Source organism: Neodiprion lecontei, chromosome 2, assembly GCF_021901455.1.
Source record: "Neodiprion lecontei isolate iyNeoLeco1 chromosome 2, iyNeoLeco1.1, whole genome shotgun sequence".
Taxonomy (NCBI): Eukaryota; Metazoa; Arthropoda; class Insecta; order Hymenoptera; family Diprionidae; genus Neodiprion; species Neodiprion lecontei.
In genome coordinates, this window is record NC_060261.1 from 43,975,845 (window position 1) to 44,000,775 (window position 24,931).

A 24,931-nucleotide genomic window follows, 5' to 3' on the forward strand; every position below is an offset into this window, starting at 1 on the left:
TGCTGGATTCGGAAGGGGGGAAAAGAATGGTAACAGCAACGTCAACAATAGCATTGTCTTTGCGGTTATCAATCGGACCAGCACTCTGTAACCTGCAATTAATCACCGACGTATGAACGTGATCTCAAGTTTTCTCGCAAAATGAGTGGGGAAAAAAAATCGAGTAATGAAATGATGGTTTTCATTTGGATTCCTTAGCCTCCCACCGTGCCCCGCTGTTCGAGTGTCTATAAATGGTTGCTGTGAGCTGTGGCGGGCAAAGAAGTATAGCAGCCGTGCGAGCGCTCCTCTGCGTAATTTGAGATTAGCCCGAAGCCCGCAGACTTCTCGATGGTTCGCCTCTTTGGCGTCACCGCGGCCGTCGCGGACGCTCGCGCACTCTCGGCGCTCTCTCTGGTGAAGAATTCCAGATATTAAGGACCGGCCCAGAATAACCTGGGCACTGACGAAAAGTCTTACCCCGCAAACCATCCTCCTGCCTCCTGCCAACCAATAATACCAATGTCATTAGTTTATCTGTCATAATTGACATCTATTCAGGGAACCACGCTCCTCCCAAAGCCTGCCCATACAGGGAGGATGGCCTTGCGCTCGAAGCTTTTCCGGCTTATGTTCTCTTGTTCACGGCGATATAAGAGCTCAGATTTGAATGGTTAAACCGTTAGGTGTTCTCTGGGTCAAACTTGATGCAAGCGTGCCAAGAATACACTAGACCACGGTACATAGTAGATTATTTCTAACCGGTGAACATTTTCGACGGTGTCGAACGCGTCGCGGCATCGCACGAAGTTCACGGATCACTTATCGCCGATAATGACCAGACGATTTGCTGATTCGAAGGATACGTAGTTTTATTTTCGAATATAGGATCGATCCACAAAATTCTCCTCTCACCCTAATCCTTTCCAGAATGTAATTTGATGTAACTTTCAATCACAGTAGGTACGTGACCTCACTGCACCACAAGTATTCACTGATATTATAGGGTGTAGGGTGATTATACAGATTTACGGAACTCAGGTCATTTTTCAGAGCGATAAATGAGATATGAACGATGACAGAGAAATTTGACCAACGGCTGTGGGGTTTATGTTCATTGGATTTCTGCAGTAGGTATCGTATCTAATCTGACTTTCAGATGCCGAAAGTAACGAGTCAGAACGGAGCTAATTATTTCATGTTTCGCCGGAATACCGAAACTCCAACCGAAAGTTGGCAACGCTAGAAAATGGATTGGGCGTGGTCTAGGGTCTAGAATCATTCGGATAATCATTTATTGGCGTAGGCTGATTTCGAGAGTAGAATGGCTAGTGGATCGTGGATTGTTTGACAACTCGAGTGATAGGAAACTGATGTGGTCATACAGGGTACAATCAAGATCAGAGACCTTGCCGCATGACTTCTCACGCCCATTTTACATTGTAAATGACACATGGTTCGATAAGAAGATCATTTCCTGCAACCCTGTCCAATAACATTGGTGCTGACCGAGACTGGTTGACGCGTAATCGTAACAGGTGGCTTCTCGGTGTGGCTGCTATATCTGAGCTGGTCGACTGAATCGATTGATTTAAAATTAGAAGGGTCAAAGTATCTTGGATTCAGAATACTTGAAATCGAATCATAAGCTACAACTGGTGCCAGTCGACGGAATAATGAACGATAATGTACGAATCTAATTGTACGAACGTATCATAATTATTGACATTGACCGTTCGCGGATGTACAGTACCGGCTAACTCGATCTGTGATGGACTGACCATGAAAATATCTATAAGTTTGGAATGTGATTCAGGGGTAATAGAAGCTTGAAATGATTGAGCAGTGGTCGACGGAGCTAAGAATAGTTGAGGTATTGTAAACAATAGCTGGCCCAGATCCGCACAGTTCTATACTCGAAATAGTTTTATCGCCGTACCAGTTTAGTAAGCTCCGTAGGGCCTAGGTTTGATGAAAATGGAAAAACAGGTTAGGTATACGTGGCTTTGAGTATGTACCCATCGGAATAGCACTAGCGGCACGTAGTTTACTATTTGTGAGGAAAAAAATATTCAGATTTTTCTGAATGCAACTGAAAGTACAGAAACGATATCACGAAACGGATGCACGTGGGAGTGATCTCTGAGCTTGGAAGATATTTAAAGTCACATGAGCAACATCTGCAATCACATACCAATTTGTATATCTATCGTGGATGAAAATATAACGCCATTGAGTCAGCGGCCAAAAACGAAAGAAAATACTCAAGCCAAGATTATTTTTTTTACCACTGACAAGGGGAATACAAGTCGTTCTATTTCGTAAAAGCTAGTTCTCTAGGATTTTTCTCGCTTTCCTGTGAATATTCGTAACTCGGTAAGCAATAAAAATAGAACAACGTGTCCCGGTGCGCCTGCGCAATCGAAGGTGTATTGTATGAATGCAGATACGGCACTGGTGATCATTTATCAACAAATGTTGAGCCACTGCAATTTTTGACGGATCGGCTTTGGTCGAGCATCGGTAGGAAGTAAAGAAAATGCAAGACGTCGATTTCACTAGAAAATCGTGGCGACGAAAACGAAATGAGTCAGCTGGCGAGTCAAATTCTGCAAGTGAACAATAGTGTATTTTTCTTCGATACTGATTCCGCTGTTACATACACATCTAAATAAGTGGAATCAATTTTTGCGCCGTCTATCCGAACATTAATATTCTCAAATATACAGTTACCCCTATCTTATTTTGTCTCAATTTGACTCGCCGTTTCAGACGCATAAACAATACCTGAAAATCATTTTTTAACCATCTTGAATGATTTTTCATTTATTTTAATTCAACGAATATTGAAAGATATTGTCAAACGTGATAACTTTGACAGTTTTGAAATCAGCAAAGATACACGAATCTAGATGTTTTTTTTTTTACGAAATCTACTCTTTTTCTCAGAAGAAATCTTGTCTTTGTCACACAACGTCGATGAACCCATAAAAACTGTTATTCAACCCATGTGAGATCACTAGTATAAACCGTGTCGTGTGAAACACCAAATTAGATGGTGGTCTTCCATGACGACTCGCCTGTACCTTGTATACTGTACTGTACTTCAATTGATTACCGTGACAAGATTTCTGGTAATAAAATTCAGGATGAGATTCGAGTTTACGATGCAGTTTAGTTTCGACCAATTTCCTTCAAGACAGATGGAAAAAGAAAACTATACGTGAAACTCCAAGAAGCGAATTCGGATGTATGAACCGAGTAATGATAAATGAGAAAGGTAAATTCAATGGTTAATCCGAGTAGTAGATGGGTACAATAAAATTCATATTAACCGCGTAACACGCCCGCTTGTTAGTTAGAATAGTAATTTTCGTTATCGTCACCGGGTTATAGCGGCGCTACCACTGAGACCATTCAGTGGCGCCGTGTTACAGAGTATTCGCGAACTTCGAAGTCTCATCGAAATAGTTCTTGAGTCACGACAACAAAACGAGATACTAGCCTCTGCACTGCGGGTCGCATACAATAAGGCTGAGAACTTCAGTATTTGCCTGAACGCGCGACTTCGCATAAGAGCCGTCGCTGCTTATTTCAATGCAAGTCCACAGAGATCAGTATTTAGGCTGAGCGGTAGAAAAAAAGTTTGCAACATCTAGATTAATCCATCCTGCTACGTTTTCAGCATGTGTCACGCCGTTCGTTTTGTCTTTCGGAGACAAAAATACTGAAGCCTTAATTTCGAATGGGCCAGAAATGTTAACAGTTGCAATTTAACATAAACCGTAAAATCACGATGCACCGTTCTTAAACAATAAGTCTGACGTTAGATTGGAGCAAGCGTTTCAATTGCTGGTATAACATACGTAACAAATTGTCTACAATAGACCGAACCCGTTGTCCAACGCCAGTGATGTAGAATACCTGCATTAAATGATTTCTGTGATAATACCGCCGAAGCACATCAAACTCACCATATGAGTTGATTTGGGTAATATTTCAGAGGATTTGTAAGTAGGATTACCACACTATGTGCAACAGAATGTGAAAGTTGAAATTGAAATCAATTTAACGTCCAAAGACGTTGCTGATGATTGTGGATTGTTGTACTCAAATCTGGTCGAAGTGTCATACAAGTGTACACGAATTGACTTAATTTTCAACCTGGAGGAAACCAGGATAAACTGGGGTAGATAAAAAATTTAGCAGGAAATGTTTTCACCCTCTTCCACATTGTTGGAGCAGTTCTACTTGATCGCAGCATGACAAATGTGCGTTTTTGTTTGCAACTTCGAAAATTAATATTATTTTCAGTAATAAGTACACAGGAGTAGGAACATATCATTCTAATAACCATCATCATGTTCTCTTCGCCTTGAGTGCCCTACTTTGGTCCGGCGGCCCGTATACACAAGCTTTACCAAGAGTCAATATTTGCGATGCAAATCGTAAGAATAGTGAAGAAAAAAGAATCAATTTTAAATTGATTATATATTTGTATAGGAACAGGTAATCTATTCGTGCAGCATGACTGTTACAGATTAATATTTAGTGAATGAATAACGAAATCTGCCCCGACGAATCTGCCCAGAGTAATATTAATCATTGCGGGCTGCTCCGCAGTGGGATTTGGTGAGCATCCTCTGGTAGGTACTCACAAAATTTGATTCCTGAAAGTATAATAAAAGTGTAGAGCAGGAGAGTTAAGGGACTTGCAGAGTCAACGTAGGGAAGATAATGATTTTTCATTCCCCGTGAGAAATACGTCCTAATCACAAAGCAGAGATAATCACGTAAATGTTAACTCTCTTAGTGTAATGTATCAATTTCAATTACTTGCCCACCATGCAATGAATAACCATGTCACAATCCCAGCGTGTCAATACTTGAGTGCGCACTTAAACGTGTTACAATAATTCATGCACAGACTACAGAGGATTGGATTGACTGTAGGTACTAGCGTATATACTTATACCTTTTTGAAATTAACGTTCGCACGGTGCCCATGTAATTCAAATGTAATCTATTACCGATCGCTATGTCCCGTAGGGCGCTTGAATCTTTTATCAGTATTCGCATTAAAGTTAAATTCATATTACTGAAAGATATATTTCTCTTTTTTTTAGTTTTACGCCTTGGGGAATCGTTTTATTCAGTTTTTCAAGTTTGATCCTGGTATTGGAATAATATGAACATCATACACGGTGACCAGGATGCCGTACTACCCAGGGTCAGCGGCATCCTTGGCTTTAGATTTGCAGCCGACCAGATATAGTGGATGGCAGGCGGTAACTCCTCCCAAATCTCCTGAGTTAGTCCTTAAGTACAGCTGATCAACATATCCGATATATCCGCGAGGTCTCATTCACACTAACAAGGGAGGTATCCCAGGTCGATCTCTGATTTGATTTCTTTTGTAATATGTTACAGTAGACCAAAAACTAAGCGAAACGTGTTTTTTTTCATCTGCTATTAAACACTTTAAGGGGGTGAAACCACACTTCAAATTAAGGCATGTCAAGGGGTGATTTGGCAGTGTTTATTTTCTTCTTTTAATTGAGAGAATTACGTTTTTCATTTCTTGTCATGAAAAAACTTTTCCCATTGGATTGGTTGAAAAATATTATCTTCATGTCAATGCAACTGCAAAATCGCCACTTGACACGCCTTACCTTGGAGGGTGGCTTCACCTCCTTAAAGTGTTTAATGGCAGTTAACAAAGTATACGTGTCGCTTAGTTCTTGGCCTGCTACAACATTTTACAAAAGAAATCATATCCGAGAGATCAACCTGGGATACTTTCCTTGTTAGTGCTGGTACCGGTGTTTTCCGCGTGTGGGGGGGGATTCCGCTATTTTACATCGTGTGCGAAAAGTGAACATGTAATATGTTCGGAATGCTTTTATGATTGATCTGAATCAAACATAGTAAATGCTGAAAATTCTTAGCCGTCTCTTGAATCGCGGTCAAAAGACTAATTTTAACAGCTTACATTCGTACGGCGGATAGACTTTCTATTTTGGCGAACTTTTGCCAGAGTCAGCGTCAAACTGATAGTGAATTCACTTATCAATTCACAAATTCCAGCTGACCGCCGGCGATTAAGGCAACGACCGGTCGGTGTGAGGTTCGCCTGAGCCAGAGACGCAGAGACGAAGAAAGAGATTATAGCCAGTCTTAAAATAGGGCTGGCGCGAAGAGTGCGGAGTTGAGCGGTGCAGAGGGCCGGGCACAGGCTCGGACACAGCAGGGAAGTCGTACGTCTGCATCGTCGAGGCGCTAAGGTTTGGCTCGCGCTTGTCTCGCGGGCGACTAGCGCACGAATCGCGCGAGCAGTCGCCGACTCCTGAGATCCGTGCGCAGCGAGTTAAACTACTTGAGAACAGACAGCGGCGCGAAGCTGCGTGCTGGTCCCCTGTACCGAGTTTTAAATCTTTTACCAAGCAGCGTGGAGTTAGGATCTTACCTGACAATCGAACTGATCCATTCACGCATTTTGCCTCAGTGTGTGTTCGCATCAAAGAGTTAACAAGTGTTGGTTCCGGTTCAAGTTTTACTTGTCTGCAATTAATTTCTAACCAAGAGGATCGGCTCAAGGATTCCTGTGCCCAAGGATTCGGAACAGAAATGTCTTCTTACAAGAGTTACGTAAGTTGACTGCAGTTGCGAGGTAAAAGCGTGAGCATGAATCAATTTCGCCTTCTAGCCGAAACCTGATGTCAGCCAGCCTTCGTTGTTCCACTGAATACGCAACATGTGCATATCGCGTATCTCGTCCCTGCTCAATGTATGATAAAGTTCATCGGTAGTTCCTTCGGCAAGTTGTTTTGCTGACCATGCACTAGCTGATATAGAAGACGGTGTTGCCGGTTTGTGTGTAGTCTCTACCGGATGTCAAGACGGTGACACGACTTTACCTCCTCGCTGTTGATGAGATCATGTAAAATTTCGGGAACTTTTACCAGCGAAGTTGTGAGAATAAAAGAAGAGTTGAATCGGCATATTGAAAAAGTGAAGTTGGCGAGGGAGAAATATTCATCGGTCAAAAGAGGTCCGAGGTCGTCAACGCCGTTACGTTCGTCATCTCGATGCTTCAAATAACTAAGTCGTTCGGCAAATATCGCTTACACGCTAATTCCGTGTTTGCCGGCATGTGTATAGTGCCGGTCGATAAACTTAATGGAGTCAATTTGCATTGCATAATTGCACAAGCCCAGACTAGCCTCGCATTCGCTGGGGACCAGCGACGCGATGGCAAATGCCACGTGCCGGACAAAAAACAAACCTCTGCAATACCCTGGGCCTGCAGTGTCGCGTTCCGATCCCCCTGCAGACACCCGTAACTATAGAAATTCTCGCCGTCGCGCGAATTCGGCCCCGGGGTCAGTTACGTTTTGTTTATAATTAGTGTAGAGAGAGGTCGTGCATCTGAATTAAAGAAACTTCATCGCGGTATTAATTATAGGAAAGCGCACATTAAGCATCCGGCCATTGAAAGCTGCATATCCTCCACGACTTATGCAACACAAACTCAGCAAGCTGAGGCCCGTAACGCGCATACTCTCGGCACGGAAATATCAAATGATCGTGATATCGAATATGCAGGACATGAATCTTCGCCGTTAACGTAAAGTTTTTCATTTCCATGAACCATTTCGATTTTACGACCTACATATTCCGGGTGTGCGTGAAGGCGCGAACGTATTCAAGTAAACGCCAGATTCGCACGCGTCTGACAAAATTAGCCGGGGTTTTCCGCACTCGTAAGCTTCACTTGGAACGATCTGCAAGCAGCGGGCCATCAAAATTTAACAACGCTTTGAAAAATAATCATATCTAGCATCGAACACAAGGAGTAGCCCATGCAGGGAATAATCGTTGGTTAATCAGTGGACGTCTAGTCTTCTACCATCATGAGTTTTTTGTATCTAACCTTTCTACGTCGGCAAAAAATTAATAAAAATGTACATGGAAATAATAATTTCTCAGAAACTGTGTCGCTGCAGAATTAAGCTTCTCTCGCGCATATACGTGCAAAGAAGGAAGTTGAATGGACACGTGCGCCGGCCGGACACTTCGGGACGCAAACCGCTCCATACGGAATACAGATACAGTTACGCGTCATTTCTTGAGGCTCATGTGTACGATGGCTGGAATAATAAATTGGTGTACAAGCCGAGCCGGGCTCTCGAACACCGTGGTTATACTTGGTCTACTCTTACGCGCCGGAAGTGGCAAGTAGGTGTTATTCTCGATTTTCTGTCATCGGCTCCACCTCGTTTTCTCATAGTAGAGATCCCCATCTCTGTCACTCTCGAACGAGAGGAAGGGTCTTCCTCGATTTTTCGGGAGGGCGGCGTCACGGTGTCTGTTTAAATATAGCCCGTGGCTGCCTAACTCCCGCCGGCATATCAACTATACGCTCTCGAGTCCGCCTGCCCAGCGAATGACCCGAGACTTTCAGAAAGCATCCCCAGACGCCTGAAAACCATTGAAAAAATACTCGAGGAATTTCAAGGGTTTCGCTTCTTCGGTTTCTTCATCGGCCCTTTTTTCTCCTATCGTTTGTTTTTCGTTGCCTCTTTGATGCAAACGGCTTTGCAAGAGTACCGCGTGCCTGTGAAAACAGTTCTGCGTAGCTCTTTTATGCCTCATCGCGTCGTATCGAATACTCGGTCTGTACACTGCTCATCCATCCACCCTTTCACCCACATCCTTGATAGTTATGCAAGAAAAGTGTTTGTTATTTGTATTACATTTTCTCACTCGGTAATATCCGAAGCTGATATTCTTTGCTCAGCCGATGGCAGAACTTGCAACAAAGTTCAGGGTACGCGTTCACCGCACTTCTTAATTAAAGTGATGGTAAATTCAGTTCAAAGAGCTGTTGAATTCCGAGTCAAATTTCCCCGAGGCAACTTTAAACGCTGTCTTCTGGTGCTTTCTTTGAAACCCGAGACTACCCCACATAGTGCAGTCGTTATCGATTGCTCTACTGAGGATCTACATACCAGCCATTGCTGTTGCCTAGACGTCGTTTCTCGCTTACCGTTTTAATTATTGTATCAGGTTCTCGTCAAGTGTGCGCCGCTGCTTGCGTTTCCGGTGCGTTTACCGAGTTGAGAATTTTTTGTATCGTGCGTAGGTTATAAACGCGTGCCCCAACCGCACTGAGACGAGTATAAAGAGGAGCATACATGTAATCGTTACTGACCGCATTTCACGTGATTCTACTCCGTTTCTCTCTTTTGATCTCTGCATGGCTCTATAATCAGAAATTGTAGCGTAATGTAAAGCGTAGGTATACGTCGAGTCTACGACCTATGTATGAAGAAATCATCCTGACCTCAGAATTTATATTGAAAACGAAATCTTGGAAACGTGGGTCTTCATGAAAAAAGAGACGTCATTTTTGTCAACGTTTCGACCCTTGGTGTGGGCCCTCCTCAGGACATATATTCATTTATTTGTTCGTTGAAATTTCTTGTTTCTTACTGTATAGGGTATGAATAAATACATTTTCTGAGGAGTGCCCACACCAAGGGTCGGAACGTTGACAAGAATGATGTATCTTTTTTAATCAAGACCTACATTTCCAAGATTTCGTTCTACATATTATAGTTACCTATGTAGTATGTATAATAAGTGCATATGTGGCCCTTTGTCCAAAGCTTGGGTCGTTTTATCCTTAAATACTCGGGTGATGCCGAAAAAAAGGAATTCTATAATCTTCTGTGTGGAAATAACAGTGGATTCTCTTGTTCAATGCCTTGCGTTTTGATCGAGTACATCCGGCTCGCTGGAAAACAGAATTCCTCGCTCTTGCGTAATTTTTCGAGATAATTTATCGATATCGTGAAAGAAAAAGAGAAACAAATACCGCGATACTTGAATCTATTAGTATTTCGGCATGACGTGGTGTTCAGTAGGTAGCGTTGGTCTGTGTCGGCATGTGTTGGTCAGTGGCATCCCTCGTGCCGATAATAGAGGATAACAGAGAGCAGATAGGGTATTGCAGGCGGGAGGAGATAGTGCGGTCCAATTGTTTCAAATTAAACTCAATCCTATAGGGCTGCGGGGTCTCAGTCCATCGTGTCCGTGGACCAAGCCAATAATTGATATACCGATGGTGAAACATTCGTCTGCACTCGGTGTTGTACGTTATAAGTCCGCAACGCCAACACTTTCATTCTTCGAACTGCAAGGAACCTACAGCAATGGGTTACGACGATACCAGGAATTCCAAATAGGTAGGCGTACGCGATTTTTCACAATCGGACGATATTTACTCGTGGTGCCAACTTTTTTCCTATCAACATCTCTTGTCCGATAAATCTTTCATCGATTCTCGCGTTTATTTGACGTAAAATATTTGGATACTTCAGACCTCACCTAGTCTTTTTCACGATTATGATGTAATAATTCTTTTGTCCCACGCACAGGACGAATGGTTTCGCGACAGAGAAGGTCTTGTAAGTGACGTAGTTATATTCGACCTGTAGGTACGCAGTATGTAAGAAATTGAGTCCAGGCAACTATTTAAAACTGACTGTAAATTATGATCTGGAACGGTCGTGTAGGGATTTCGGATAGAACAGCCCGAATGCTGGTAATGATCTATTTTATTTATAACAAGAAATCGCATCGACGGATTTATCGAACTGAAGATTTGCCAAACTCTCGGATTCAGCCTATGTGGTTGCAATTCGAGGCCGTTTATATTATGATGAATATTAATGTCACGCTGGTGAAACGGCGACATCAATCGATTGCCGTCAATTTTTTCATCCATGATATAATAATAGCTAGCCTCTCGACCCTGTACTTCGACCGTTTTCAATTAATAGCATGCCACGAATAAAGGTGTCGCCGCGTCCTCTTCGATGATTTCTCAGTGAGTTGTAGATATATTCGATTCGGTTCCATTATGTCAACGTCGAGCCATTGCGGCTTGTCACACGTGTCATTTTGCAAATATATATGGATGTGACGTGACGTGGTGCGAAATTTTTAATCTATACTGTTGAAAGGCATCGTGGAATTCAATTTATTTATCTTATATGCGCCTCAGACACAGATTCAACAAGGCATAGAAGAGGACGAGTATCGCAAACATGCGAGTCGAATGTCGATGGTACCACAAGCATTCAGTAGCAAATCCGCGCGTAGGCTACTTACAGAGTCTTATGAATTCGTGATGATCCTTCGTCCACTGTGTACATCGAAGAACGAAGTCAATTGAAAAAGTGTGCGCGATTTTATTTTCAGCGTGAGAATTATACGTTTAATTGAGCCGAATTAATGTTTTTTCTGACAGATGAGGTCTCGTCATTTCCGATGTACATTATACGTTTTCGAAATTTTCCTAATCATAAAGCACGGTAGTTGCTATTTCCCGTCAGTAATAATCAATCGCGAAATTCTAGCAGATCGTTACAACTTTCGCGATTAACGGTTAGCAGGAGTCATAGTCTTGATCACAGGAGAAGTGTTCTCCTTTCCCCATAAATCTGAGTACTTTCATAACGATAACTCAGGGGCCTCCACCTTCCATCCCTCTCTCTCTCTTCCTCCGTCTCTTCATCCCCCGTGACACAGGCGCAGCCTCGAGCGACACCTGACTGCGTTTACAACCATCCGAAGGGATCCCTCGTGGTTTTCCAATTTTCGAAAAAGCATCTGGTAAGTAGCTTAACGGCGGACCCTCCCCTCCCCGCCCCTCTTATGCTGGCGATGTAAAATGTTGCCAAAAGTCGTTATACCTCCGGACGATAGATTTTCTCGAGGGATGCGCGTATTTTGCGAAGTGAGTCTCGGACGGCTTGAATCTCAAACGACGGTCGCTCAGCTGATCGAGAGCATTGGATTCGGAAATCAAATAGATCATGGAAATCAATCATTGATACGGGATCGGAGTCAGCCTACCGCGGCATCAAACCCACGCATAAATATCATCGTTGGCAATAAGGCTTTCTATTCCTGGTCACTCTCACAGCATACGGCGCTAGCTGACGACGGTGAGAACTGCAGGGGTTCTCGACCCACCGCGCATGTTGAACCGCGTTGGCCCCTGGCGCAGCTCCAATACGTGAAACGTAGAATAACACCGGTCAACTTCGTCGCCAAAATAACAAACGGATGTAAATTTGATTCCGTTTTTCCACGTTTCACGTGTTTCTTCGTTAGGTTTTCTTATCTTATTGAAATCTGACTGTTTTTTCTTACGTGTCGGGACACGATATAATAACACCGCACTTGCATTCGACAGACAGTGGCCGGGACACTGTATTGTGGAGCTCATGCATTCTGGCTGTACTTCAGGGGTCAGTAATAGGTGCGTGAAAGTTATTATTTGATTGCGTGGATAAAGCGCGAGCTTAATAATAACAATATTAGGGATGTCTTGGTAGGTGATTAGTTATCGTATTTATTACAATGTCCGTTCGCCAGGCGGCTGCACCGCGGCATTCCTAATGAATTCTAATGACATAGTTCATCCACATGGTGTAAGGCTAAACATGGTTGTCACTCTTCAATTATACGTCTCTTGGTTCTCGCTGTGTCAAAAGAGAGACGCGCGGCAACATCTCGGCTGCATCCTCATCACAGAATTGATCAACTGTGTGTGCGAGGACTCAGATTCAATCTCGCTTTATAATCTCTCGACGGGATCTTATGATTCTACAGTGATATCTACGGTAGTTGAACAAATCTGGGCCATATTCTTGCCGAGGCCAAAATCTTCTGTTATCCAGTTTTTCATGGATTGTGCTCTATGTATCTGACAGATCATTTCTTATTCTTAGTTGAAGTTATGGTAAAGTTTACTTTCAATTTTTTTCAAGACTTCTCCTTCATCATCAGAAATATCACAGACTTAGTTGGCTTGATCTTGTCTCTGCAGGAGCGTGAACGACAAAAAAACATTATTTAGAAGATTGCCGATGAAGTTATTAAACAATTAGTGACAATCTACGAATCGTTTTGATTACAGCAGTTGCGTATCGTCGGAATGTCAAGCGTGATTACTATTATAGAGTCTGATGAGTGACAATGTGGCAGCATATTTTTCGCTGGATAAATATTTCAAATGCAAGCAAAGTTGCCAACGATACCCATATGAATTTCAATCGACTGACGAACGCGACGAGAGTCCCAGGAATCTTTACGCCACTGAGGTTGGGCACAATTCTTAGCACTTCCCGCTTACAATATGAACTTTGATCCAACGCTCACCACTACATCTTGTGCGCGTGTTGCCTAAAACGATTTGCCTAAATGACGACCTAAACTTGGAAGATCCTAAACACTTTCGGACTTTATGATTTAATGTGATCGAATGGTGATTTGAAACTTTGCCAGTTTTCAATTTAACAGTCTTGAGCAGCTATTTTTATGGTTGGCATTATAGCAATATTGAAAGTCTCGCAGGCTTGGTAACTTTCAATGTCTATCATAGCTATAGAGGTATACATGATGTGAATCGTAGAGTTGTCAGGTATAAAATACTGCCAGGCGATGCCAGGCAATACCGAATCGCAACGGTAGTGTGAAAAATTGGGTCCGGTCGTACCGCCCCTGATAAATCTCGCCTCTTTGCGATTTTATCGCCAGTTCATATTTCCATTGATTTTCACAGCCAGTCGAGTTCCTATATTCGTTTCAATACCGTCGAAATGATACGCGTGGGGAATTGAATGGCTAGTGGTTGAGTTGTGAACAATATCCATCCGATTTGTTACAATGCCGTCACATTTCTCGAAATTACCAAACGTATCCAAATGTTGACATTCTATAATTTGATAAAGGAAGTTTCATCTCGTCTTGTGTTGGAAAAACCATAAAGATATAATATACCGCATTACGGGAATTTCCAAAACTATCAAACAACGAAACTATCCAATTTCGTAAATATACGTACATGCATCCGTGTTTAAAAGGCTTCCGCGCGCTAAGAAGTCACTTTTCCAAAACAACCAAGCAGCAACGCCATCCGCTCGTCGAAGTTGCCTTGTGCTATACAGGCGGCAGCTGGGATTGATAGGGAACCGGTGCGTGGAGAGTCATTTGTATACCCGGTGGCTTGGTAGGCTCTAAATGCAGCGGAAGCCGTTGGCTCCGGCACAAATACGATTTCGTTCCAATGCGATGCCGGGTGTCGAGATTCCGAAATACCCGTGGCTACCGGGCTTATACCGTACTTCCTAGTCGACGGATCGTCGGGGAATCATTTATGCGATGTCTATAGTTACAGGAACGGCGATGGCTTTGAGGATATTGCGAAGCATAAATACACGTTGAGTACCATACGTATGGACTAATCTTGAAAACTGTCATCCTGATACTTAAACTTTGGGACTTTGTCGGGAGTTTGCCACAATGAAACGTAACTCCGAGAAGGGATATATGGTTCAATGTCTCCATGCACGCAGGCTTCTCTCCCTTGTTATATATACCTATATATGTTTATACAAATACCGTGTTGACTGACACCGATTTACGTGGCGATAAATTGTTCATTGCGTTGAACGCGTGTTAACTTATTATCAACCTGGTAGTGGGCGAACGGCGCAAGACTTGATTGACGGTAGACTAATACTGGTATTCAGTAGGTTAGCTGGGTATTTAGGGAACCAGCGTTTCCGAACTCGGATTAGAAATCGAGGAGGTAAGAACTCGAGTCGTTGTCCTGGCTGCCGCGAGGGTTGGCCGCTGTCGAACGCCAGAGCGTCGAGATCCAATCCTCGCCGACTACGCGACGCACTACACGGAGTGAAACGAATTCCGAGACAGTAATAGCGGTGACTCGATTCAAGTTATCACTTCCGGTCTCTTCTTCAACTTCCGGGAGGGGAACCACCTTGGTGGTCTCATTGCTCCAGCCCCGCCAGCTCGAGATATCCGTTGAATTTAATTGAATTTTAATATTGCGGACACGTCCCCGGTAGGTACTCAAGGACGGCGCTGGAATAGCTCCTGCGAACACTCCAGCTGCTTATCAATTATACTTTCAATATCGCCCCTGGCCAAATATACGACGGCAAAACCACGTACGGAAAATCCCGAAACTACAGATGCGATATGTACACGCGAAGAGTATCATAAAAATGCTCTGTCAATGCTGTAGTGAATCTTGATGAAATTTTTCATTAAAATTGGATTTCAAGGTATCGTAACTTTCTCAATTATATTTCACTTTTACAGATAATTGAGTATAAAGACGTATGCTGATTTTCACACAAAGCCACTATAATGTTTCGCAAGTAACACAGAATAATTGACCTATACATTTGCATCGTATTAATTGTGATTAGAAGGAAGCCAGTAGTTATTGAATGACAGTGCATACCAGCTCGATCGAGTCACCCGCTAGAAGCAAAGAGAAACCGAAAGGTTGTTACACTCAGCCAGGTCGAGGCACTATTTCAAGCGCCGGGCAATTTGCCAAACTTATGTTAATTAAACGAATCATAATTTCTTTTTCCATACTCCGTGGATATGCATACAGGCTACCTGATTATTGTTACATCGATTACTACGAGGTCCCTGCCCCCCCCCCCCCCCCCCCCCCCCCCCCTCGTACCTCCCACCTTATCGATGTACATTCGTATATTTCATTCGAATACTTAATCGAGATGCGACATGCACTGGGATGCGTTTTAATATTATGCCAAGCCATATCTCTTTATTTCAATATAATTCAATACACCGCTATTTACGTTTAAATGTGTATCGAATATTGTGGTGGACTTTGGGGCGATCGATCACGGGGAAATATGCAGCTGGCCAGTATTAACAGTTCTAAATTGGTATTTGATTGACGTTTTCATTCGATGACTCTAGGTGCCGTGGAGCAAGCGTGAGCGAGAGAATTCATACAGTTCGACGAAATCTGATTCGTCAACGCAACAGGTTCGTTCTTCAAGCGAGGCAATAAAACAAATTTATTTCAAACAATGTTGATTCAATGTTCATTTGATTAATCCTAATGGGGTGTGCTTAGCAGAATGATGCAAGCGGCTACAAGTCGAGGACTAATTCAGCTTTGGGTGCAAACGCTTTCGGCCGTGGTACTTCGACTGCGAGTCAACTGCCAAGCTATAGAACGTCTTATTCAACCGTCAGTCCGGCAAATTCTAATCGAGCAACGTCCAAAGAACGTACCCTTCCGAGCTACGGATCGAGTTACACGAAAAGGGAGAAAGACAAGCAGGAGGAGAGACCGACGTACAAATATGTTGGTTAGTTAACTATGGTAACCAAATTTGAGGACATGAGTCATGCTCACTGCAAATCGTTACGATCCAAGTGAGACGTGTTTTTTTTTTCTTTTCTCACCACTTCCAAGGTCGACAGTCTGGTTACGGCATTTCAATAAACATTAACCTCACCCACAGCACAGAGCCATTCTACATTCTGATTATTTTTTTTCAGCCGGCCCTAAGGACTCGGACAAGCACCGGCTACACACTGAACGAGCTGCCGTGAAAGAGGAGGCGAGATCGAAAAGTCCACTGTCCGGGAGCAGGAGTTCCCTTCTGGAGAAGTACTCAAACCTCCGGGACCCCACCGTCAAGTCATCAGACAGGCCGACCTCAGTTCTGGATAAATACACGCGTGGTGCTTCCAGGGAAAGAAGTCGGGAGCCCGATGCCATTCCGCGTTTCGTCTCCAGCACCTACCCAGGTACAACGGGGGGTAAAACCTACACCAGTGATCATCGCCCAGTCGAGAAAAAAGAACGCGCTGAACATCCTCCCATATCGTACAGGGGCATCCGAGTCCCTTCGGGAAGATCGTCACGTGAACCGAGTCCCGAGATTGCGGGGAGCAAGAGCAGCTGCTACTCCAGAGTTTACTCGAGGGCACCTTCTTACGGCAGGACTGTTTCCGGGGGCCTGCGTGAGTTTTGGTATCCAGTTTTGTTGCAGCGAAAATGTATACAGCTCGGTGAATTAATGTTTCCACCTTTCCAGTCGCCTCAGAGTCCGCGTCAACTCCGGCTACCTCATCCAGGTACAGCGCGGCGGGCACTCGATTCGGTTTGACGCCTCGAAGCAGTGCGGATCACGTTCCAACGGCCATCAGCTACTCCGGTTCGGACAGATTCCGAGCTTCAAGTAGTAAGCGGTCGATGACCCCTCTCAAGGATGACGTAGCTTCATGTGTATCGATGTCGCGTGCAGATGGGCCTCTGCGGAACGATGCTTCTTCGCGAAAGACCGAAGTCGACCCGAAGACGTGCGAGAAATCCGACGCTGCAAACAGTCAGTCTTATAACGATCAACAGGATGACGAGGATGAGGTGGAGGAGGAGGAGGAGAACGAGGAGGCAGAGGAAGAGGAAGAAGAGGAAGAAGAGACAGAGGCAGAGGAGGTTGAAACTGTAACGGTTGTAACACGAGGAACGTCGCCTTCGTCATCAACCGCGTCGTCGTACGTTCGATCTCGAAGAGCTGACACCGCGAAAATGATAGAAAAAGAGATAACCAGGCCGAAGCGCCGGCCGGAGATGAAGGACGAAGAGATGCAGTCCGACCGGATGGACGATACGGCAAGATTTTCACGATACGGAGGGGGCCGAGTTACGGTGACCCCGTGGACCTCGTACCTGGGGAAATATTCACCAAGTTCATCAAAATCATCCGGCTACACCTCACGAAGTTACGGTACCGGGGGTGGGTCGTCTTCTCTACCCTCGAGGATCGGTGGATTCGGATTTCCGAGGTCAGCCGATAGTCGGATCGCGTCTCCAGGAGTCGGTCAAGAGACTCAAAAAGTGCCGAACGATTCTAGTTCCAAAGTACAAAGTAGCGAACAGCGCCCTAGCAGTATTACTAAGCCCTCATCCTCGAACGGCCCTAGTCATTTTAATTCTACTACAAACGTTGTGAGAACCGTCGTGCCCGTTCCCAGTCGCGAAGAATCCCCTACAAAGACGGACGGGTTTGGCTCTGGTTCGCTGAGTGATCAAAAATCCGACTCACTCTACGAAGACGAGAGCTGTTCGGGATCAAAGAGTTCCATACCAAAAATCGAAGCAACAAACCAAAGAACAAGTTCGCCGCCAAAGATTGAGACTCTTTCTGGGTCAAAAACAGAATGTAAATTGACCAAGTCATCCTCAAGTTGTGATTTTTCACCATTAAAGGGTGAAAATGCTAATAACCGACACAGATCGACCCCAAAACTGGATAGCGTCCGTTCTGCCTATGACGAGTCACTCCACCGGCGTGAAGGTACGCCAGGGAGGAAAGAAAATTCCCAGTCTCGCAGGGACTCGCTGTCAAAATCGGATAGCGGTTCTTCGCACAGCGGTAGACAGTTGTCCGGAAACAATTCGGGGAAAAATGTTTCTCGACAAATATCCCGGACCGATTCCTCCGACAGTGCTGCCAACGCGTCAAATGGAAGATCCAAATCTTCTTCGGCCAGTTCAATGACGAGCCTGAGTGCAAAAATAAGAACGACGCCTTCGCCGCTGTCGGGGAAATCTAGCTTGGGAAGTACACGTCAGAGTACTCCAGTGGACGGAGGAGCTCGGGGAAAACCACCGGTGCCAAAAAGCGACAGTGGGGGAACCGCGAAGACGTCTGCGAAGTATATCAACAAAGATTTTCGTAAGTCAGCGTTGAACATGGAGAGTGGGGAAATGTCGCGATCGAAACTGGAACGGAAACGTTTGAAGAAACGTCGAAGCGCGTCGATAAGTTCTCAGGACTCGCAGTCCGAGCCGAATTCAGAGTCGATACATCACGTCGCCTCATCGGGATCCTCAACATCGGTCAAATCGAATCAGTCTGGGTCTAAACTGAAGCTACCATCGACCATGTTGAAGGGCTCGATTCCGAGAGTTGGCAATCCACCGCAACGTGGCAGCCCCGTAGCTTCCGCTCAGGAAGGAAGGAGCAACAGAAGCTTTTCGAAGTCACCGCCGAACAGAAGGAAGAATCAGTCAGGAAGCGCAACCTCCAGTTCGGAAAGTATAACCTCCTCCAGCTCGTCGAGCAGCGAAGAGGAAGATGCGGAGCAGCGCTCCAGTTCCCGGCGAAGACGGAGAAGAGCCGCAAGTTCTCCCGTCGACAAGAGATGTCGAAGCAGCGTAGGTTCGTCGCGAACTAGCGTCCTGGCGTCTTCGGCCGACGAGCTATCCTTGACCACAGACAGACCGCCACGTCCACCAGCGAGCCCAAAGTCTCGTAGCGAGGTTTCGGGGAAAACGGAAGAGGCGAAGTCGTTCCTTATGAGGGCACTAGCCCCTGTAACTAATTTGTTCAAAATGAAGCACCCCGATTCCGGGGAGCTGAAGGCCGGCTGGCCGGCTAATTCCACCTCGGATGTTAGCGAAGCATCGAAAAAGACCGGAGGTCACGGTATGTCCCTTTCCAAGTCCATCACCCAGTCATTGTCAAAGAGTCTAAGCTTCACGAACTCGGAGAAGATCGAGAAGAAGCGGAAGGCCCACAAACTGACGCATCAGGTTTCCGGGGAAAAGGCATGGTGGATGGATCCTAGTTCGGACAACGTGCCAGAGGGTGTTGAAAAAATGAGCGTTCACAGCGATGATATTAGCCAAGACACAACTGCCAGCAACGTTCTTTCTGACGACGGTAAGTCAGTCGCTTATGCGAAGGCAATTATTTCATTTATACCACGTCTCCTTTCATTCTGCCCCCGACAGGTAACTTTAAGCTGAAGATCTGGCGGCAAGATTCGAGTGACAAAGCGTGCTGGCTGGACGCGAACGAAAATATCCCGGATGATCTCAGAAAAGAGTCGTCGCCAAACTCTCGAGGTAGCACCAAGTCCGAGCGGCGTAATCGAATAAAGCACCAACAGTCGGGGGAGCGTGCGTGGTGGATGAACGAGGACCCGGAAAGTGTTCCCGAGGGTGTCGAGGTGATACTCCCGGCCCGTCGAACGCCGCCACCACAGAACAACGAGAATTCGAATAATTTCAACCAGAAAGAGATCAGCAAAATAAGACACATCGACTCTGGGGAAAGGGCGTGGTGGATGGACAGCTCGGTGAACGTGCCAGAGGGAGTTGAAACAATACGCGTGGATACTTCGATCAGCACTTCTGACTCCTCGGAATCCCTCGAAAACGTCGAGATTGGCCCCGTGCCACCACCGGAAGTGCAACTTAAGAGAAGTTTGTCTAGGTTTCCAATTGAATTCCCACCGCCTCCACCCGACGAACCACTCGGAGATCGCGCCAGCCCCGAAGGGGTGAGTACCTCGGTTTAAATTACCCACGTCGTTTCGCACGTTATATCGGTATACTCGGGCGTTGAGGACTTTGCAGTTTCAGCGAGAAGTTGGTACTTTGTCAAGCATAAATTATTTCACGATCTGGCGTAGAATATCGATCTCATCTATTGTAGGTACTCAGAGGCTGGTGGCGACAATAAAACACGCAACTTGGATTATTCAAAATTTTACTTTTAACGATTAAAAGGTCTGTACGCATCGTTTACATTTTTAATCATTGGATCTTTAGACTTACAAAATATTTTTCAACGTGTATACGCTATACATTAATACAGATAAATCGAAATCATTCTCACGTCACAGCGGCTGACCCACGCGTAGGCGGTGAAAGAAATAGACGGGGTGGCCTGAAGACGAGACGACTTCACTTATTAAAATCAATTTCGCACGCCCAATCACTACGAATTCATGTCGCAGGTTGAAAATCCTCCAGATCCACCGGACAGTTACGGTGGGCGGAATTCTCCGTACGACAACGTGAAGCCTGGGGTTGAATCAGCCATGAGGAGATCACAGCCCAGGAAGCGGCCATCAACTCTGCCGCTGTTCATCGGCAACCATACCAACATCGACGACCTGCTCGGTGTCACCGCGATTCCACAACACAGTCCGTTGACCTCCCGGATCCACATGAAGGAGTGCAGCCAAGGTGGGTGTGGCTGAATATTGCTCGATGATTACTGCTAGAACGTATCAGCCGACATGATTGGTCTTTGATAATCTTCGTCTTGAAAGTTCATCGCTAAATGAAATAAATCGACGTCAATAGCGCCAAAAATGGGATGCTCGGGATCAGTTGCGATAGTCACTCTAGCGCAAATAAGAAGGGCGTGCATGGAGGGTGTTTGGGGGTTGCGCTCTTAAGGGGGCAGGAATGACGTGGAGTTGCTGCTCAGATTTTTCGGGAACCAGCGCTTGAGATATCAACAGTTTAACTTTCGCATCCGAGAAAATTACTGCGATTACGGTTGTACGTGATAGATGAATTCCTGCCTCCTGAATTAGTTCCCGGCCCCAAATGTTGTTCACAATGTCATTGCCCTCCCGCCTCGATTGATCCAAGTTTGGAACCGGAAGTAAAGATTGATGAACCAAAACTGTCACATGGTTTCAGAATCGTCCGAGGAAAGCTCCGAGTGTGAGGAAATAGACGCGGATCAGGTCATTATTCACGATAGCACTCCGCAGATCCCGGTCATACGCCGAAGAAATAGGTAAACTTGCCGCATTTCTGTTTTTCTGCCCATTCTCAACAAGAATGCTTAAAGCCTTATTTGTTTCAATGCTGTTAATATTTTCATTCTTTCAGGGACTTGGACAGGCCTCAACCGGATGGCTACATCCCAGTGAGTACTTGCCAAATTTTATCCGCGTATTTGTTAATTGGTCACTTTATTACACTCCGTTTACGTACCTTACTAAGAGGCTTATCGAATGCGTATTGTTAGTTACTGCACCATCTTTGGTCACCCTTGTATTATATAATGTTTTAGTTGTTCCTAGTACTATAAACTTATCCAATTATTGAATCCTATACTAAAACATCCCCTGCATATGATATTAAATGGAGCTGCTTGATAATCGATTGTTTAAAAAGCAATGTTAATACTGATGAAAGGAGAATTAACCTTTTTGTACCATTTGAGGCGACGCCCTCGTTTACATGCAATTTTTATTGGGCACGAATGGATCAAAGGGTGGCCAGAGACAGTACTAAAGTGGTAAAAAACAGTACATGTACCCTGTAATGAAGAACTATTTACTATCGGAAAATTCGTTGATTTGGTAGTCCGATATTATCGTACCTCGATTTAGATAACATTTTTGTATCTACTCAAACGCACGTACGTTTATGGACAAAATTAATGATTAAACATTTGACGACGACTGAATATTATGACGACATCAGACGTGCCAAGGGGGTGCGAACACAACTTCGTTGCAATATATATATACATATAGATGCTAGGTAGTAACCAGATCTCATGAAAATACGTGACTCCGGTGTGGCAGGGGTACCGCATTCCGTCGCCCCTTTCGTAATTGTGTGGTAAAAACGTAATCAGTCGACTCGGCACGTATTATCGTAATACGTTACTACACAAGTACGATGCACGTGCGTCTACGTTGCGACGATGTGAGGGTGGAACGCGCAATACGTTGCCACGATACGCTTGAGTACTCGGTTGGCGGGTTTATAGTTACGTACGGTCATACGTATACCTGCTTGTACCCACCAGTCTACCGAGGCGCGAATCGCAAATGCACCGGGGGCACATTCAACCCCCGATATATGCCAAGCATCCTTGGCGTTGGTGATATCAGCTTGAAATCGGGTGACATTCGTGCTCTAAAATATTTTTCAACTCGACGTCTGAGCTGTGACGCCTTCCACTTAACGTGGCACGCTGCTTTCATCCCAGGAAAAAAAATAATTTTATCATTGTATCTGGAATTATGGATTTATTCCAGTCGCGATTGTGGCCCTGCGACTCCATACATAGGTATAACTTATTAGTAAATGAGTATTCGTATTTTCATAATCCGTGTATCTCTAAATACGTTTTTCGCAGATTTATTGTTGAAAAGGTAACTGGTTTCACTACATAGATAAAAGTATCATTCTCAAGAATAACATGTAGGCGAGAATTTTCATACACGCGGATAATCGAGTGTCTGTTTTTGGAACAAAATTCATGACCTACGTGATAAGTTTGTTTTACAAATTGTCGAAGTTCTTTAGAATCACGACATTAGTCAGTTTTCCTTCCGAGTTTCTGGTGAGAATCCATGATATCTTTACCCCTGAAACGGTAGGTATACATCTGGGTTCCACGCTTGAAACATCATGGATAGACTAGACTTTTAATGTTACACAAATTTACCTGAATCGCATTTACGTCCACGCTTCTTTATACGCATCATTACTTCAGTATATAATTAACCGAAATAAAAGTATTTTAAAATTTTACTACCCGTAAGTACGTACGCTTGGCGAGAGAAATCATGTCACGTTCAGCCAGAACGTATAAATTTCATTGCCTCGGAAGAAAATAACTTTGCTAACAAGTTTAAGTTGAGGTCGACAAGGCCGGAGATGTTTGAGAAATCACGAAGTCCCAAATTGTATTTTGATTAGTTTTAATGAAATCGTTTCATAAATTGTCCCGTTTCGGAAACGGTAATGGTTGTTTTCTCCTTGCGGAACGCCACGGGTAAAAGGTGAAAGGTGGAACTGTATGATGAGCGATATTCCTTCATCACGCGGTTTAATGCGATTAGTTGATCATACGAACTTTTGAATGACGGTAGAAAGTCACGTAGCAGTGTAAGGCACTGTATGCAATAAGATCCTCACGAAGAACCCCGCAGAATCCTTATCGAAATTGGCTCCCGGTCGAATTGGCTTGATTTTCAGTATGTTATAATACATGTCCTCCCCATCAAAAGTTCTCATGGACACAAGTTCCAAAAATCAGTAGTTTCCGAGATACAGGCTTCGGAAGAAAAGTGTTCAGATTTTTTGATACCTATGGATTTCGTGTTTTTAATGAATAATAAAGCTTCAAGGGGACTTGAAATCAAAAAAATCACTCAAAAAACTAGACGGTTGATTCTCCAAGGTAGGCAGGAAGCTGCGATTGATCCCATCGACGCATTGATTCCATCGACGAACTCGCTGGCTTACCGGAAGGAGGTGCGGCGTTAGATTTCACGTGAAGAACGAGATCCTCCGACTGTTGCAACAATCGACTTGTCCCGTTTTTCAAGCGCGTGCGGAGTCTCTGCGAATCGGCCGTGCAGGTTTTGAGTGACATATTTGATTTCAAGCCCCCCTTGAAGTTTTGTAATTCGTAAAAATCGCGTAATCCATAGATATCAAAAAATCCATACACCCCCCCTCCCGAAGCGTGTATCTCGGAAGGTACTGTTTTTTTTGGGACTTGTGTCCATGAGAACTTTTGACCGGGTGAATATATACTACACCCTACATACCTACTGAAAATCAAGACAATTCAACCGAGAGCCAAGTTCGTTTGCACGTCGATCTCGCCAAGTCGGTTTCCGATTTTGAAAGTGAGGTCCGCGCGGGCGGTAAGATTCTTTAGTCGGCGGCGCCTCCGTTTGGCGGCGCTGCACGAGGCGTCGACAGGTGTCCGACGTGTGGCTCAGTGTCGCGGCGGCCGCGCGCGAGGACCGAAGTGGGCATGCCGCAAGCCGCTTGTTGCTCTATACGTCGTCGCGCGTTTTTATCCTTGCTTGTCGTCGTCGTCGACGAGGGCGGCGAGAGCCGAGCCGTAAGCCGGGACTTAAGGTCCTTGTTCCCGTTGTCAGGAGCGGAGTGTCAAACGTGTGGAAATATTGCTCTGATATCCGAATAGAAGAATCGATCGCGATTTATCGGCTTCGATCTCACAATCAGTACCGGGTAAAGATTGTTAGTAATTCCAAATACAAACCTCCCATGTTTGACAATTTATCGCGGACATTGTCCCATCTCGGTCGGTGGTCGCTGATGGCGCATATCAGTCGGTGAACAAGGTTTCGTTGCGTTCGCCACACCGGCTGGTTTGCACATCGGTGGGCCTTGCGGGATCGCGATCAACGCTGCAGTAGATTATCGTATTTCTCAAGTTGTTTCCGATTTTTTCTTCAAGCAGCGCAAACGACCAACGTT

The 24,931-nt window shown here is 44.7% G+C and overlaps 2 protein-coding genes across 9 annotated transcripts in view; both read left to right on the forward strand.

Moving 5' to 3' along the window:
- The first annotated feature begins 6,248 nt into the window (after nucleotides 1-6,248).
- LOC107227812 lies at nucleotides 6,249-17,103 on the forward strand. The gene is made up of 5 exons (XM_046731946.1): nucleotides 6,249-6,627; nucleotides 15,823-15,891; nucleotides 15,983-16,220; nucleotides 16,414-16,891; nucleotides 16,956-17,103. Exons 1-5 carry the CDS (start codon nucleotides 6,607-6,609, stop codon nucleotides 17,101-17,103), a joined length of 954 nt encoding a protein of 317 aa, XP_046587902.1. The 5' UTR covers nucleotides 6,249-6,606.
- LOC107227814 (FH1/FH2 domain-containing protein 3) overlaps nucleotides 16,771-24,931 on the forward strand; it is a 76,469-nt gene continuing 68,308 nt past the window's right edge. For 3 of the 8 annotated variants that reach the window (XM_046733068.1, XM_046733069.1, XM_046733071.1), the window contains exons 1-6: nucleotides 16,771-16,881; nucleotides 16,956-19,589; nucleotides 19,661-20,211; nucleotides 20,671-20,902; nucleotides 21,368-21,467; nucleotides 21,563-21,599. In XM_046733068.1, coding sequence (XP_046589024.1) covers nucleotides 17,114-19,589; nucleotides 19,661-20,211; nucleotides 20,671-20,902; nucleotides 21,368-21,467; nucleotides 21,563-21,599 — 3,396 coding nt within the window. In that variant the 5' untranslated portion in view covers nucleotides 16,771-16,881; nucleotides 16,956-17,113. Of the gene's footprint in view, nucleotides 16,882-16,955; nucleotides 19,590-19,660; nucleotides 20,212-20,670; nucleotides 20,903-21,367; nucleotides 21,468-21,562; nucleotides 21,600-24,437; nucleotides 24,692-24,931 lie in introns of those variants that run through there. The other 5 variants (XM_046733076.1, XM_015669065.2, XM_046733074.1 and 2 more) reach the window with 4 other exon arrangements.

What these genes read in the sequence shown, in the direction of transcription:
- LOC107227812 (XM_046731946.1), top strand. Translation starts at nt 6,607, where the DNA reads ATGTCTTCTTACAAGAGTTAC. An exon ending in ACCGACGTACAAATATGTTG is followed by an intron (nt 16,221 to 16,413) that starts GTTAGTTAACTA and finishes ATTTTTTTTCAG; the next exon opens with CCGGCCCTAAGGACTCGGAC. An exon ending in GGGGGCCTGCGTGAGTTTTG is followed by an intron (nt 16,892 to 16,955) that starts GTATCCAGTTTT and finishes CCACCTTTCCAG; the next exon opens with TCGCCTCAGAGTCCGCGTCA.